We start from the raw sequence: 15346 nt of genomic DNA, 5'->3' as shown, positions 1-15346 counted from the left end.
AAAGCTTCAAAGAGCACGGACTATACGCTGGACCTTCCTTGCAAGATCTGGAGGATTTACACAGGCTGAGAGGTAGGGTTTCAGCTTGCCAAATAATACAAATGTGAGAAGTATTTTTCTTCTTCATAAGGTTGGCAGATATTAAAAATAATAATTATTATCATTATTGCTGGAACTTACATGGCATTTGCTATCTGCCATACACTATTTTAACCTCCTTGTATTAAATCTAATTAAAAAAAAAAACTGTAGGAGGAAAGGACTGCTATTAGCCATATTTTGCAGATGAGGAAACTGATGATCAAAAAGGCTAAGCAACTGGCCTGAGGTCACGCAGGTGTTAGGTGGTGGAATGGGCTATAACTCAGGCTCTTAGTTCCAGAGTCCGTGCTCTTAACCCTTCCACATACTGACTCTTAAGGCACATTTAATAATATGGACATTTGCACAAATTAAGGCTTCTGTACTTCCCTGGTCAGCCTCATTTTCATATTCTAGGCAGTGCTTATTTCAAACCTTCTTCACATTCCTGAAATCTCTCTCTGGCCCCACCACTTTCCCCTTCGGCCTGTGATCTCACTCTGACTGCTGAAAATAGAAGCCATCAAGGCGGGAAATCCGTCAGTTCCCTGTCACTCAGTCACTCAGTGAGCCACAAAGCTAACCTTCCCCATTGCATGCTCCCTTCCCCCCACCCCAGGGGCAGAGGCCTCTCCTTCTGGGCCTCTGCTCAGGAACCTCCCTTTGTCAATTTCATCTTGGTCTTCAGGGTGTCTGTCTTTGCTGCTTCTAACCATCCAGTATGACATACAGTCCAAACCCCTGTTGTCGAAGCAGTCCTGTGCCCCGCCCCCACGGCACATGCCCATTCTTCACGCTGTTGCCAGTGTGGGCTCATGAGTGTGTCCCCCAGAGATGGCCCTCAGAGGCTGCGAGCCCCCACCCCGGCTTTCCAGGTGGGCACTCGACGAGCCTGTGCTGTGCATAAGGCACCGGCCGACCACAGCATGGAAGCACTGGTTTTTGTCTGGATGCTAGCTTTTAAGTACTGGGCGGAATTGTGGTAGCAGTAGTTGAGATTTGAGAACTTACCATGTACCACTCCCACTAGCCAGTACTTCATATAAACTACCTAATTTAACCTGATAACTACCCTATGAGGTAGGGGCTCCCGTGATCCCCGTGTCTTTAGGAAGAACCTGAAGCTTAGTGGGGTGGAGTGACTTGCCCCACGTCCAGGGCAGGTGAGTGGCAGAGCTCCCTCTTGGCCACCTGCTAATCTGTCTTCCGGGCAGGAGGATCCCGTGGGACAGAGCGGCTGGCCACGTGTGGGCCTCCATGCACGCGACTGTTTGCGTGGCTCTGTAGCATTTGCACACCTTGGCTGTGTTTTTTTTCCCCCTTATAAATTAATGACGTGAGAGTTACTGAGATATGGAAATATTCAGACTGGGAACAAAACCATGGACAGCTGCGTTTACTTGCTGCCTTTCGTTTTGAAGTGCTTCTGAAAGCACCGGCCGCAGTCACACGGACTGCTCGGTTGATTCGAATGTGAGGAGACACGCATCTTTGCCAGAAGGCAAAAGCTACTTGAAATGCCCAAGGACGGTGGGGCTACCCCAGTCAGAAGATGGCGATTAGCATTTGGCTGTGGACACATTATGGCCAGACTCCTACCGTCGTTATGTGGTTGCACCATTTTCTAAGCCAGGAGCCAGAAGACCAGAGTTCCTTCAGGCCTGCCACAGGCAGACAGGCTGTGTGCTAGGAGCAGGTCAGTTACGGCCTGTGAGGCACAGTTCCGTCTGTCAGACTAGGGTGGTGCTTCCTACCCCACTGACGGTGTGCTCCCGGCTGCTGGGAGGTGACAGGCCCGTGGTCACACTCCGCTCTCCCAGGGCCAGGGCCACACGCTGTCGTGCTGAGGAGCTTGACTTTCTAGAAGATGAGGTGTGCTGGCGCCAGGGCCCCCAAGTCGACCTCCGCCTCTGTGGGGCCTTGCCACATCGGGCCTCTGCAGGTGTGGACTGGTCAGAAGGCCACCAGAGTTTCCCCCCTCAGTTGTCTCCTTTCAGCGAGACTTGGGCCTGTCCCTCCCTGTCCCTCTGCCAGGGACACCTGTGTGTCCCAAGTCTTGGGTGATAGGAGTGTCTGTGATCAGTGTGGCACGTGGTTACCTGTGGTAACCCCCTGCCCCTTCCTGTTGCCCCCACTCTGTCCCCTACAGCACTGCCACAGGGTCTTCATTGGCCTCCTGCTTGCAGCTTCGTCTCTTTCTAAATATCTTCCCACATTCACACTAGTGATCTCTTGGAAGCACAGATCTCCTTGTATTCCTCTGTAGCTGGAGCTCCTTTAGCGATTCCCTGCCATCCTTAGGATGAAGTCTGTGTGCTTAGTGAGCACATGAGACTCGGCGTCTGCCCTGGCCCACCTCTTGGACTCAGCCCCTTGTGCCGCCATGCCTCCATCTTATCCCAGCCACACCCCACTGGCAGCTCCCAGGAGGAGGCTCTCGGGTCTCCCCACATACCTTTCTTCTTCCCCTCTGCCTGGCTGCTTGTCCTTCAGGGCTCAGCTTGGGGGGCATGTCCTCCAGAAGCCTTTCCTGTCCCCAGGCCTGGTTGGCTTTTGCGCCACTTGCCCTGGGACACCCATGTGGCAGGTGCTCAGATTACTAGTTGAATGAATGAAAGGACCATGAAATGTTCAAGAAATCACCCCATGTTTGTTGGGGTGACATTCAAGGGCCTACACGACCTGGTCCCCAGTCTCCTGCATTGAAGTCTCCTGTGGTAGTGGGGAAAGCAGAGTTACAGACTTCATCTAGGTAGTGGCTGTTCTAGTCTAAGTTTTTGTCTTTTTACTTTGTGTTAGATGAGGAGGGAGAGGAGAGAGGAGACGGGTGTGGTAGACTACTGGCAGAAGCTCCAGAAGCAGAAGAAATGCTAGGGAAAACACTGTCTCTCAATTAAGTGTGTTCCCACACCGTGGCGTTTTGGGGGACACAAGCTTCTGAAGAAGAAATGCTGGGAATTCACTGGAAGGAGCCACCTTGACCCCCATCAAGTGCTGTTCACCTTAAATTAAGCTGTTTGGGCTTAGAATGATATGGTCAATTCAAATCAAAGGGGAAATTCAACTTTAGATTAAGCAGAGATTGACATTACTAAAGGTTTCTTAGAATGGCACCCAGTTGGACATGGGTGCCAATTTCTTGAAGAATCCCCATAGAAGCGAACCTTCTAAAGCTTAGTAGTTAGGTTATTCCGGGGGAGAAGGTTCTGCCATTAGCTCCCGATGCCCCTTCTCAAGTGAGCAGGTGCTCCTTCTCCTGACAGGCCTCTCTTACCAAGTGAGGACCTGGTGTGATGGGAAACTCCTCCAGGTCGCGTAGACAGGCCTCAGAGGGGAAGGGCCTGGGCGTCTCCATCACTGGGAGACTTTAAGAAGCAGCAAAGAACATTCTCAGATTATGGAGAGTCCTCCTCTCCTCCTGGTTTGCCACCCTGCCCAGCCCGCAAGCGGGTTTCCTCATATCTACTCCTAGCACTCGAGACTTCAGGGCGCCCCTCCTTTTCCCACCCCGTTTCTTGTATTATGGCCATTACTGAACTTACATTCACGAGTCTGCTTGTGGCTTCTGGGGTGTCAGCATCCTGAGAGGAAGGCTCTGCTTTGTCCTGTTCATACCCAAGTCCAGCACAGTGCCTGCTACACAGAGGCCTGTCACTAGGGAAAACGTCCATTAAGTGAAATTCCCGGGGCGCTCACCGCATGCCAGGCACGGTACTAAGTACTGAACACGCATCATCTCAGTTAATCCTGGAACAAAATCACCATTGTAGAAGAGAGGACACTGTGGCTTTGTACCAGGATTTGACCCAGAGGGCACCACTGCCCTGTGATTCACCAGTGCCCTACCGAGGACTCCGAGCTCCCAAGGCCAGGGCCGTGTCTGCTTTGCTCCCCACCGTGTCCCTGGCATCTGGTGCACACAGTGTCTCCCGTGGCACTGAGCCTGTATTTATGCGCACCAGCCCGAGCGGTGTGTGCTCAGAGCCTTGCAGGGAGGGGGCAGCACGGGGCACCGAGCTGGACCTTTGGATACAGACAGACTCTTGAATCCTCATTTTGCAGAGGATGCTCCTGCACAATTTTTTAAAAAAGAAAGTTTTGATGTAAATATTTACCATCTCTGCACATTTTGGTTCCCAAGTTTTATACATTTATACATAGCAATGTTTAAAGAAGTGGGCATGTAGATTCAGTTTCGTGCCTTTCTAAGAAATCTTCAGGTTTTTGCTCTACTGGGAGTGAGTATCACTTACCTCATATACTTTTGGGAGGATTCAGTGAGAAAAAAACATGTACAAATCTAGCACAGTATGTACACTCAGTAAAGGTCTGTGTTACCTTCGCATGTTGATAAGGCAGCTTATTGTGCATTTTTCTCTGTGGTAGTTTGAATGTAGTCCTTGTAGAATGAAGGGAGTGTGTAACGTAAACCTCAGAGCCTGCGTATCTGCTTTTATCACCGTTTGGTCATGAGGCACTGTTATAAACGGGTGACCCTTGAACAACGGTGGGGCTTAGGGGCGCTGACCCAGCACAGAGTCGAAAATCCACATATAACCTCTGACTCCCAAAAACTTTACTAATAAGCTACTGTTGACTAGAAGCCTTACCGACAACATAAAACAGTCGGTTAGTACCTATTTCATATGTTATTATATACTGTGTTCTTAGAATAAAGTAAGTGAGAGAAAAGAAAATGTCAAGAAAATCAGAAGGAAGAGAAAACGTATTTCTATCTCTGACCGTATTGATTAAAACCCCGCCTGTACCTGCGTGGTGCAAACCGGGCCGTTCAAGGGTCGGCTGAATACAGTGACGTGTATTTGGCCCCTGTGGTGGTTCCCTGGCGGCCTCCGGCTGGCTGTCTCCCGCTCCTGCCCTACCCTCGCCTCCCCCACCGCATGTCTGTCTGTCTCGGGCCGACCCCCCCAGCATCCAGCCCTCACACACCTACGGCTCGCACGGTCCCATCTGACCCTCTCCCTCTCCTGCTCTTTTCCCTGTCCCAGCACATCTTCCCGCGAAAGCGGCCTGAGCTGCTGTCTGCTGGCTTCCCGCGCTCTCGTCCGCCCCCCCCCCCCCCCCCCCCCCCCCCCACCTCCCGAACCCCCCCCCCCCCCCACAGCAGACCTCTTCCATGTACCCCAGCCCAACTACTGCCAGGTTTATCTTCCTTTCGGCCCCTCACCAGCATTCCCCCTGCCCCCCAGTCTCTCCATTGAAAACTTACTGTTGGTTTTGTTCCTTATGCGCGTGTGACTGACCTTCACGGAGGTACCAAGCCCAAGTGCAGAGTGTGAAGAAATCTGCCTATCTGGCGGCTGGACAGGGACACCTGCTCCCCCACCTCGCGGGCCTCCCCGCCCTGTCTACCCAGGCCCTTCCACCTGCTCAGCCTCCAGATGTTGTCCGGCCCCAGGGCTTAGTTCTAGAACTCCTTCTCTTTTCCACTCGCACACCCAGGTGCGCTCGCACCATTTCCTGGCTGTAAATGCCGTCTGTGTTGGGACAGCTCCTGGATTTGCACCTCTAGCTCTGCCCCCTCCTCTCAGCTCAAGTTCCGTTTTCCGCTCCCTGCTTGACGTTTTCCCTGGAAGTCAGATAGGCATCCCAGACCCAAAGGGGGTCAACACGAAGGTCTTTATTTCGTTTCTTTTCCTTCCCTTCTCTCGCCCTCCCTCAGCTGCTTCAGTACACTTGCCTCCATCGCAGTAACAGAGCTTAGAGCTCCCTCTTTGATTCTCTTCTTTCCGCATTTAGCCGTTGCCGTCCTTTGCTTGGCTGTTGCAACAGCACACCTCTTCCCCCGGCTTCTAGTATTGTCCCTGCCGCACACTCGCATACAGCAGCCAGAGAGAGGACTTGACAATGTGAATCAAATTATGTCACTTCCCAGTAAAAACCTTACATCCAAAGCCCGTACTCTGCTCCGCAAGTCCCCACAGGATCTGGACTGCCTGCTTCTCTTCCTGGTTCTCCAGGGCACGCTTCCTGCCTGCCTTGGGGCCTTTGCATTAGTTGGGTTTTTCCCCTTGAACTTTCTTTCGCCTGTATGTTGGCCCCTCTTATCATCCAGGTCTCAGTTCATCTTCCAAGTGAACCCTTCCTCCCCCCCCCAAAAAAAGCCTTCCAGTCACATTATTTGCATCCTAACACTTATTTAATACCTGGAACTGTCTTGTTATCTGTTTCTTCTGCAGAATGGGTCTTCCTGAGAACAGGGACTTGGCTGCCTGTTGCCAGCTCTCTTCCCCGTGCCTAGTAAAGTGCCTGCCCCTTAGTATTTGCACAATAAATAGTGGCTTGATCTGAAAATGAATACTGCCGCTCAGTGTAAAGCAAAGAGCATGTCCAACACTTTGTCGAGAACCTGAGCTGGGCGGCAGACCAAGAGGGTTGAGCTCTGGTTAATTGCTGTGTGCGTAACCTGAGTGGTTTTGTTGGCAGAGAGGAGCAGGTACCCATGGAGCTGGTGCAGCGGGGCGATATCATCAAAGTTGTCCCCGGGGGAAAGTTCCCAGTGGATGGGAAAGTCCTGGAAGGCAACACCATGGCCGACGAGTCCCTCATCACAGGTTAGGTGGCTTGTCTCCTGTTCCCTGTGGTGGGTATCACAGGAGTTGCCGGGTTACGTGAATACTGACTGGGGGCCGAGTGCGTTACGGTTGATCTCTTTTCTCCACCTCTAGGAGAAGCCATGCCCGTCACGAAGAAACCTGGAAGCACAGTGATTGCTGGGTCTATAAATGCACACGGCTCTGTGCTCGTTAATGCCACCCATGTGGGCAATGACACCACGTTGGCTCAGATTGTGAAATTGGTGGAAGAGGCTCAGATGTCAAAGGTAATGAAGAAAGTTAAAAAATAACATAACGTCAACTTCCTCATTTTAGAAGTTATTCTAAGAGTTTCATAGACTCGGGCAGATTTTGCTGAGTAGAGAGTGATTAGTAAGCGTTAACTTACCAATCGAGGGGGCTCAGAACCCCAGTGCTTGCCCGTGCCTGTGGGGACGTATTTCTTTGTGGATTGTAATTTCTCATGGTCTTGGTGTTTTATTTTCATAGGCACCCATTCAGCAACTGGCTGACCGGTTTAGTGGATATTTTGTCCCATTTATCATCATCATTTCAACGTTGACGTTGGTGGTATGGATTATAATCGGTTTTATCGATTTTGGTGTTGTTCAGAAATACTTTCCTGTAAGTTGAATGCTTTGGGCAGTATGGTTGCTGTGTTTTAAATAATCTCTTGCCATTAATCCTGTTCTCTCATATCTTAGATTCATTGGGCTTTAATTACCCATTACATTTACTTGCTTGCTTCACTTATTGGCAGCAAAATCTTAGCCAAGATAGGACCATCAGTCACTCTATTTCTGCAAGTTTTTTTTAAAGATGCCCTTTGCCTTCTAGTTAAATAATTTCCCAGACACCAGTTAGCTCTCAGTTGTCATGCCTAAAACATTTACATAATGCGACCTTGGCCATTTCTGGAGTTATGAGGCCCATATCATAGGTCACTTCACAATTTTGATGGCATGATAATATCATTTTAACAGATTTTAAGAAAAATATGTTTTTTGCTCTCTATGTCTGACAATACTGTCTTCAACCTTGCGGCTTCCCAGGTAATGCTAATAGCTTTTTAATAATAAATACTTATTAAACATACATGAGACAATGGAATATGCTTTCTTGAGTTAAAAGGTAGATGACGAATACTATCTTAGGAAATACTGTTTTGTCAAACTTCCAAAAAAAGTGGAAAGTACAAAAATAACCTTTTCTGCTCGAGAAGTAAGAACTGTATATAACAGTAATTCTCAATTGGGAGTGATTTAGTTGTCCCCAGAGACATTTGGCAATGTCTGGAGACATTTGGTTGTCATGACTGGGGAGGGAATGCTACTGACATCTAGTGGGTAGAGACTGAGGATGCCAGACATCCTGCCATGCAGAGGACAGCCCCCCACAACCAAGAATCATCTGGCCCCAAATGTCAGTAGTGCTGAGCTTGAGAAACCTTGATGTACATCGGCAGGGAATGGCTCAGTTGGAGTCATATTTGATAACTGCCCAATGAGGGGAACAGTGTTTTATCTATGGTTTAAAGTATCTCCTACTTAGCCAAATTGAATGCCTATTTTACCTTAGAGCCATAGAATAAGAAATTGTAAATATGGAATGGATAATTTTTTTCTTTAAAAAAAAGGTCTACTCATAATTAAAGGCATATCTGAAATTCTTGGGGTGCATGTCATTTACTAAGATGTCATTTTCTCTCTCAAATTTCCTATCCTAAAATGAAAAATGTCCAAGTTAAGCTCTTTCTGACATCTAAGGAGACCTCGGTGCTTTGAAGAATGACCTATGACTATATTCCTAGAATTTGCCAGTGGCTATTACGGCACCTGACTGTCTCAGATTTCTGCTTTTGCGGGAGAGCAGCTCATTGGCATGTGGCTGTGGGAAAAGTTCCTAAACAAGTTGGAATATGGGCCTTTCTGCTGTTCCCTGCCTTTCCATCTTACTTTGGCTTCTTTTGTTTTTATCTGCAATATCAGGGAGGATGCTGGCAAATGAGGTACTGCATGTTCCTTTAAGATATTATCACCCTGCTGTCTAAAAGTCATTTGTAGGGAGAGGTTCATGTCACCCTCTAGAAGTCCACCAATCCCATCAGAATGCCCAGTGCTATTTTGATGAGAATTACTGTTTTTTTTTTAAATCACATCATCTTTATTTCTAAAAATTGCATGATGTCTTAAATACAGTGTCCCTCTATCTAAATCCAACTGTTTCTAATCGAAGTGAAATGACTCTTTAATAATACACCTTATTTTAGAATTCTGCCTTTCAAAATCAAGGAATAAAGTATAGATGGAAGCTAAAGAGATCGTGGTCTGTATCCTTGATTTAGAAAACATACTGTGATTAAAGTGAATTTAGTGTCTCCTGATTGTGCTCCAGAGATACCTGCCATTTTGCAAAACAAACCAAGGTAAATCAAGATGTCAGAATGCAAATAGTAGTACCCATATGTGTCGGCAGGTAACTGGAAAGGAGACCCATATTTTTGTTTGTTTTGGGTTTGCAAAGAAAATGATAGTGGAAAAAATAGAAGAAAATAAAGATGGCTCCAAATCCCATCCCTAGGAGTAACGATTTTTTGCACTTTGGTAAACCTCTTTCCAGTATCGTTGAAAGGCTATATAGGGATATGGGCAGATAATTTTGTACTAATTCAGTCACAACACATGCCGTTTTGTACTTGCTTTTTTTATGTAACAATGTTGCTGGTATCTTTCCATGTCAACAAGTATAGGTATGCATCATCGATTCAACAATCGAATAATATTTCATTATGCACCTCATCTTCACAATTTAATTCCCCAGTTCCCTATCGGGTATCTCTAGTTTTTTGGAAAAAACGCTGTGATAAATATCTTTGTATCTTTGGCCACTGGTATGATTATCACCTTAGGGTAGATTCCTTGGAGACCTATCATTTTTTAAAGTTTTCATAATAATGATAACAGTAATAATATATAGTATTGTTAATATGTAATATTGATAATGTGACAGTTACAATTTCTTAGACGCTTCTCCCGTGCCAGGTATTGTACAATGTATATTTATGTGTTTATATGTGTTTATAGGTATCTTAGCTCATATAATCCTTCCAACAACAGTTGGGCGTTATTGGTATTACCGTCTCCATTCTGAATGAGGGAGCTGACACGCAGAGATGTTAAGTTAGTGTCAGGGCCGGGGCATGGCTGTACACGGGCCAATTCTGGAGTCTGGGCACCTTCCTCTGGTAGGGAGTTCTATATGACTCTCTCCTCTCCTCACGGCTCTCTCAGAGGAAAGCCTAGAGCGTCAAGTTGGGGAACTGGGATGGGGACCAGTAAAGTGAGCCAGGTGATAACACAGCACTGAAGCAGACGTGTAGAAGGACTGCACGTGTTTCCCACACCCCAGCTCATCACGCATCTCAGGTCCCGCTGCCCACGCTGAAATGTTCTTATGTGATTAGAAGTCAGTGAGATTCCTCCTTTAACCCTCAGCCTGCCTTTATCTCTTTCCTCTTTTCAGACCCCCAACAAGCATATCTCCCAGGCAGAGGTGATCATCCGGTTTGCGTTCCAGACATCCATCACGGTGCTGTGCATCGCCTGCCCCTGCTCCCTGGGCTTGGCCACGCCCACGGCGGTCATGGTGGGCACCGGGGTGGCCGCCCAGAATGGCATCCTCATCAAAGGAGGCAAGCCTCTGGAGATGGCCCACAAGGTTGGCCCTTGCGCCTCTGGCTATCCCTTGAGGTCTTGGCTGGAATGACTCTGTAGCTGTTACTATGTGATTTTTTTTTTTTTTGAAACTGAAGAGAGTCGGAGGGCAAGTAGTATCTGTTTAAATTCTGTATTAAGAGAAAAACCTGGAAGAGGTTTGAGGGCAGCCCTGTTAATTAAGTATAACAGGAAGCCAGCAGGGACTGGGAATGATAATAGCAGCAACAGCTAACAGTTGCAAGATTAAATATGAATTGATTTAATCTCATTAACAACTCTTTGAGATAGGTGCTTATTATTCCCATTTCTCAGATGAGGAAGCTCAGCAGGAGGAGGCGAGGGAACTCTCCCAAAGGCCTGCAGCTAATCCGTGGCAGAGCCGGGACTCACACCCAGGTAGTCGGGCTCAGAGGAAAGTACCGGAGCACATCCAGTGATTAGCAGAGGGACCCTGACTTCTGGGAGTGGAATAGTCAGCAGCAGTGTTTGTGGAGAATCTTGGGCCCAGCATGCCCGTCCCTCCATTTATTTATCTCTCCATTTATTTACTTGGTATTTGTTGGGCCCTTACCGTGTGTGGGTCCTATGCTAGGCCCCGGTGATGGCCAGGGACCTCGGCTGTCAGGGAGCTCCCACGTTAGGGGGAGAGGCAGATGTGGGGTCAGTAAACCACACATCTGTGCGAGCGCGAGCCTGGGAGGACAGTGTAGCGGGGACCTGACCTGCATTCGCGGGTGTTGGCCCAGGAGTGAGGGGGTGCACGGGCAGAGAAGGAAATAGAGAGGTTCATCTGGGACCGCCCAGTCGAGCTGGAGTTAGCCAGGCAGTGGAGATTGGAAAGGAGGCTGGACGGCCACATCATCGACCCCGTAAGATCAGGGACTGTGAACTTTTCCTCACCATTGTGTCCCCAGCATCTTGCCCGGTGCCAGGCACGCTGGAAGCCCTCAACAGTTATTTACGGAATAAATGACGAGGAACCAAAAGAAAATCATTGAGAGGGAGAGAGAAACTGACAGGACATGAGGCTGTTGAGGGAGGAGGGCAGGGAGAGCGGGGCCTGGAAGGGCCTTGGAGTTTGCATCAAGGCTTCGGAACGTATAAGACCCAGAGAACAGCAGGGAGCCGAGGAGCGGTCTGAAGCGCCTGCGGGGTGGGACTGGGTTACTGTTGGGAAGATCGCTGTGGCTGCTTGGTGCAAGGATTGTTGGAGGAGACCAGTTGTGGTGCAGAGACCGCCGCTCAGCATCAGTTGTTGGCTAAGTGAGGGGGACAGTCTGGCCACAGCAAGCAGCTGGCCTTCTGTAGGGTTTGGGGAGCTATGGGCATCAAGGATGGGTGGGCTCTGGCCATGGACACAGGTACCGACTGGCAGAACCCAGACCCATGGGGACTGGTGCAAGCTGCCATTGACCAAGTGGGCCGGGTGCGGAAATTGGCTCTGGTGGTTGCTTATTATTACGGCCAGGGAACGCTCCCTTTCTCTCTCTCTCTCTCTCTCTTTTTCGTTTGTTTTTTAAGATTATTTATTTATTTGAGAGAGAGAGAGCATGAGCAGCAGCAGAGGGAGAAGGAGAAGCAGGCTTCCCGCTGAGCAGGGAGCCCGACGTGGGGCTCGATCCCAGGACCCTGGGATCATGACCTGAGCCGAAGGCAGACGCTTAACGACTGAGCCACCCAGGCGCCCCTCCCTTCCTCTCTTGAACCTGGAGTGCGAGCTCCTTATTCTCAGTGAGCGTGTGCACTCAGGCAGGCCGGAGAAACTGCACAGGGAGATGGGCAGACGGCCAGGGTCCTGACATGGAAATCTGCATGGTGTCACTTTCCAGAAGATGGTGCGTACCATCTCCTGTGAAATTGGGGTGACAGTTTCTGGCTCAACCTGAGGAAGGTTAAGTCACAGCGCAGACTGTTTAGGCTGCACAGAAAGGGAGACCGTGTCTTTGTCGTGGGAGTGGTTGAACCCCGGGATTGATTGTAGGGGATTGTGTTAACAGGGTTATATGAAGCGGTGTCGTTACCTGCTGGGGCTAGGTTGAGTGGAGTTCTGCCTCAAGACTGTGCAGGCTCTTAAAGTCCCTTCCGTCTGTATTTGTGGTCACCAAGATGTGGTTGTTTTGGCAGATAAAGACCGTGATGTTTGACAAAACTGGCACCATTACCCACGGGGTCCCCAAAGTCATGAGGGTCCTCCTGCTTGTGGATGTGGCCACGATGCCCCTCAGGAAGGTTCTTGCTGTGGTGGGGACTGCGGAGGCCAGCAGCGAGCACCCTTTGGGCATGGCAGTCACCAAGTACTGTAAAGAGGTATGCGGACCTGGGCACTGCTCGTCCCTCGCCTCCTCGCCCCCCCATCAGCCCTCCCCCTGCCACCCCCCCCATCCTCCGTGCCCCGGCTGGCCGCCTTCTCTGCTCTCACTGGCTGAAAGCCTCCAAGCACCTTCCTCCTCACATGCTTCTTCTGCTGCCTCTGTAACCTGGGTCAGCTGCCTTGCAGGAGGCCTGGGCTTGTGGGCTCTGGGAACCCCTCAGCAGGCCCCTGTGGAGCAGGTGGAGATGCAGCTGTCAGTGATGGGTCCCCCATCCCATTTCCAGATCATCACAAAGGCAGTTAAGTGTTAGCAGTCACTTAGAGAGCATGTACTGAGCATCTGTGCTTGGAACAACAAAAACTGCTAGGATGTGAACTCCGCCCTCTGGGAGCTGATGGTCCGGTGGGGAGGACGGATGGTGTATCAGTTCAGTCCTTAATGAGTGCTCAGTGCAAAGGGGATACAGAATGGAATGGGGGATTGGGCGAGACGAGGAGAGAGCCCCTCAACCGGGGGCAGTGAAATGGAGAGGCGCCAGCAGAGGTGAGCAGAATGCCCAGTGGGTTCTTGGCAGTTAATGGGGAAGCATTCATCCTTTGACCTCTCCAGACGAAAGGTCCTGTTGCGTTTTCTCTTTTCAGTCTAAATATAGAAGCAGCAGGATGTGCCAGAATATTGCCCTGAAAAATTTTAAACGGTCTGGGCAAATACGATTAATGCCTTGGGGCAAAGCTGACAGCTCTCCCTGGACAGGGAGTCTTCTAGAAACTTCCGTTGGTGTCTTGTGTAGGGTCATTCAGACCACCATTTCCCCCTCTCTCGTGATGTTTCAGGACGAACGTGCTCTGTCATCCCTCCTTTGCTGTGTAGTTAACCCCACAGGAAGCAGCACCTCACGTCTTTCTCCTGCCTCTGCCCTCGCCCCCCCCAGGGCCTGTAAATGGGCAGTGACCTCCTGAAGGCCTCCAAGCAGCCTTGTAACCACTTGCCTGTTCCATCGTTCTCATGAAATTATTTGCAACGTAAAAATAATATCTCTTCTCTTTTTTGCTCCCCCCACCTCCTTTAATTTGAGGCATTTGCCGTGAACTGCTCTTCTCCTGCCTAGTCTGCCCCTCGTCCCGTGTCATGAGGCATCCATTTAATAATTGTAACGTCTCTGTCGGGTGAGAGAAGGAGTTGCCGAGTTACTAGTCGATCTTCTCACCGGCGCAGTCCTGCTTTCGTGGTCGGTGCCGCTCTCTCCCGCTTCCTGCTCACCTCCCCTCTCTCCCTGGCTTCACAGGAATTGGGAACCGAGACCTTGGGATACTGCACGGACTTCCAGGCAGTGCCGGGCTGTGGCATCGGCTGCAAAGTCAGTAGCGTGGAGGGCATCCTGGCCCCCGGCGAGCGCCAGCAGAGCAAACAGGCTGCTCCCCTGAGCAGGACTGGCAGCGTTCCCGAGGCAACAGGTATCCCTGGCCCTTGTCTCTCTGCCCGGCCTGCCACGGCTTGGGCCCGGCTGCGTCAGCCGGCAGCGTGCCTAACCAGAGAGCACCAGGCCGGCACACCGCTGTGGGGCCCCGGCTGTGGACAAGGGCGGCTCCTGGCCGGGGTGCCGCGTGCCCGCCTCCCCCAGGACAGCCTGCCGTTTGTCCATTGTTGGGTTCTCTGATACTTCTGCATCTTGACGCTAATGGCCGACAGAAGTAGCTAGCGTATGTTACTGCAATTCAGAGTATTGCTCCTTTTTTTTTTTTTTTTTTTTAGGTTTTTATTTATTTATTTGACAGAGAGGGAACACAAGCAGGGGGAGCGGGAGAGGGAGAAGCAGGCTTCCCGCAGAGCAGGGAGCCCAATGCGGGGCTCAGTCCCAGGACCCCGGGATCATGACCTGAGCCGAAGGCAGACGCTTAACGACTGAGCCACCCAGGCGCCCCTAGAGTACTGCTTCTGTGACCCATGATCTTGAGTCTCCTCTTTCTTACCCAAGTCAGTGCTGCTTCTCTAAGCTATAAAGGGGACAGATGGGAATTCTACTTTTGCTCCTCCAGTGTCCCTCCCGTGCTGTAGAACCCCGATGGCATGTGCCGTATTTACAGAGCTGGCAGCAGCAGGGAAGCCAGATGGAAGTGGTCTGCCCAAGCCAACAAGGGGTAGTGCTTGGAGTGAATACGGCTTTTCTGATTCTGGAGATAGCTTGCTAGCCATCAGCATGAGAATGTGGACACCCTCCGCACCCAAAACGCCCGTGTCTGGTGTTTTCTCTTAAGTGCGCTGGGGTATTGTTAGAAGCCATCTGCCACCTTCTAGTAATTCAGAACCCAGCATGACCCCAGCATGACACTTCCATTTAGCTACCAGGACTGGCCTGTGTGGTGACCCCTAGGCTAGCGGCACACATAGAAGGTGACAGGAGAAAGGCTCACCTGGCCTTTTAGGAGGTACAGCTTTTAAACATTTCACAGAAGTAGACTTGTTATTTGCTGACGCACCTTGGGTCATCTATACCCAGCTACACTTGTTGCTTCTAATCTCTGCAGAAAAGGAACCAGCAGATACCTCTTAAAGGCAAATAAGGACACTACCAAATGTTTATACCATTTTTGCACACACTGCATGTACCTTTTCACACCCCATTTGGATCCACCCCCCCCCCCCCCCCCCCCCCCCCCCC

At 50.1% G+C, this 15346-nt stretch overlaps 1 protein-coding gene across 1 annotated transcript in view; it reads left to right on the top strand.

Annotated features, from left to right (window-relative positions):
• The window catches only part of ATP7B (ATPase copper transporting beta), a 71886-nt gene that overhangs the window by 51483 nt on the left and 5057 nt on the right, over positions 1–15346 (top strand). Inside the window, exons 11-16 of the mRNA XM_032403091.1 lie at positions 6529–6656; positions 6771–6925; positions 7149–7283; positions 10182–10376; positions 12500–12682; positions 13973–14141. Coding sequence (XP_032258982.1) covers positions 6529–6656; positions 6771–6925; positions 7149–7283; positions 10182–10376; positions 12500–12682; positions 13973–14141 — 965 coding nt within the window. The remainder of the gene's footprint in view (positions 1–6528; positions 6657–6770; positions 6926–7148; positions 7284–10181; positions 10377–12499; positions 12683–13972; positions 14142–15346) is intronic.

The sequence above is a fragment of the Phoca vitulina genome, unplaced genomic scaffold (genome assembly GCF_004348235.1).
Source record: "Phoca vitulina isolate PV1807 unplaced genomic scaffold, GSC_HSeal_1.0 scaffold5, whole genome shotgun sequence".
Lineage (NCBI taxonomy): Eukaryota > Metazoa > Chordata > Mammalia > Carnivora > Phocidae > Phoca > Phoca vitulina.
The sequence above is the reverse complement of the archived record's forward strand: the minus strand, read 5'-3'. Positions and strand labels throughout refer to the sequence as shown.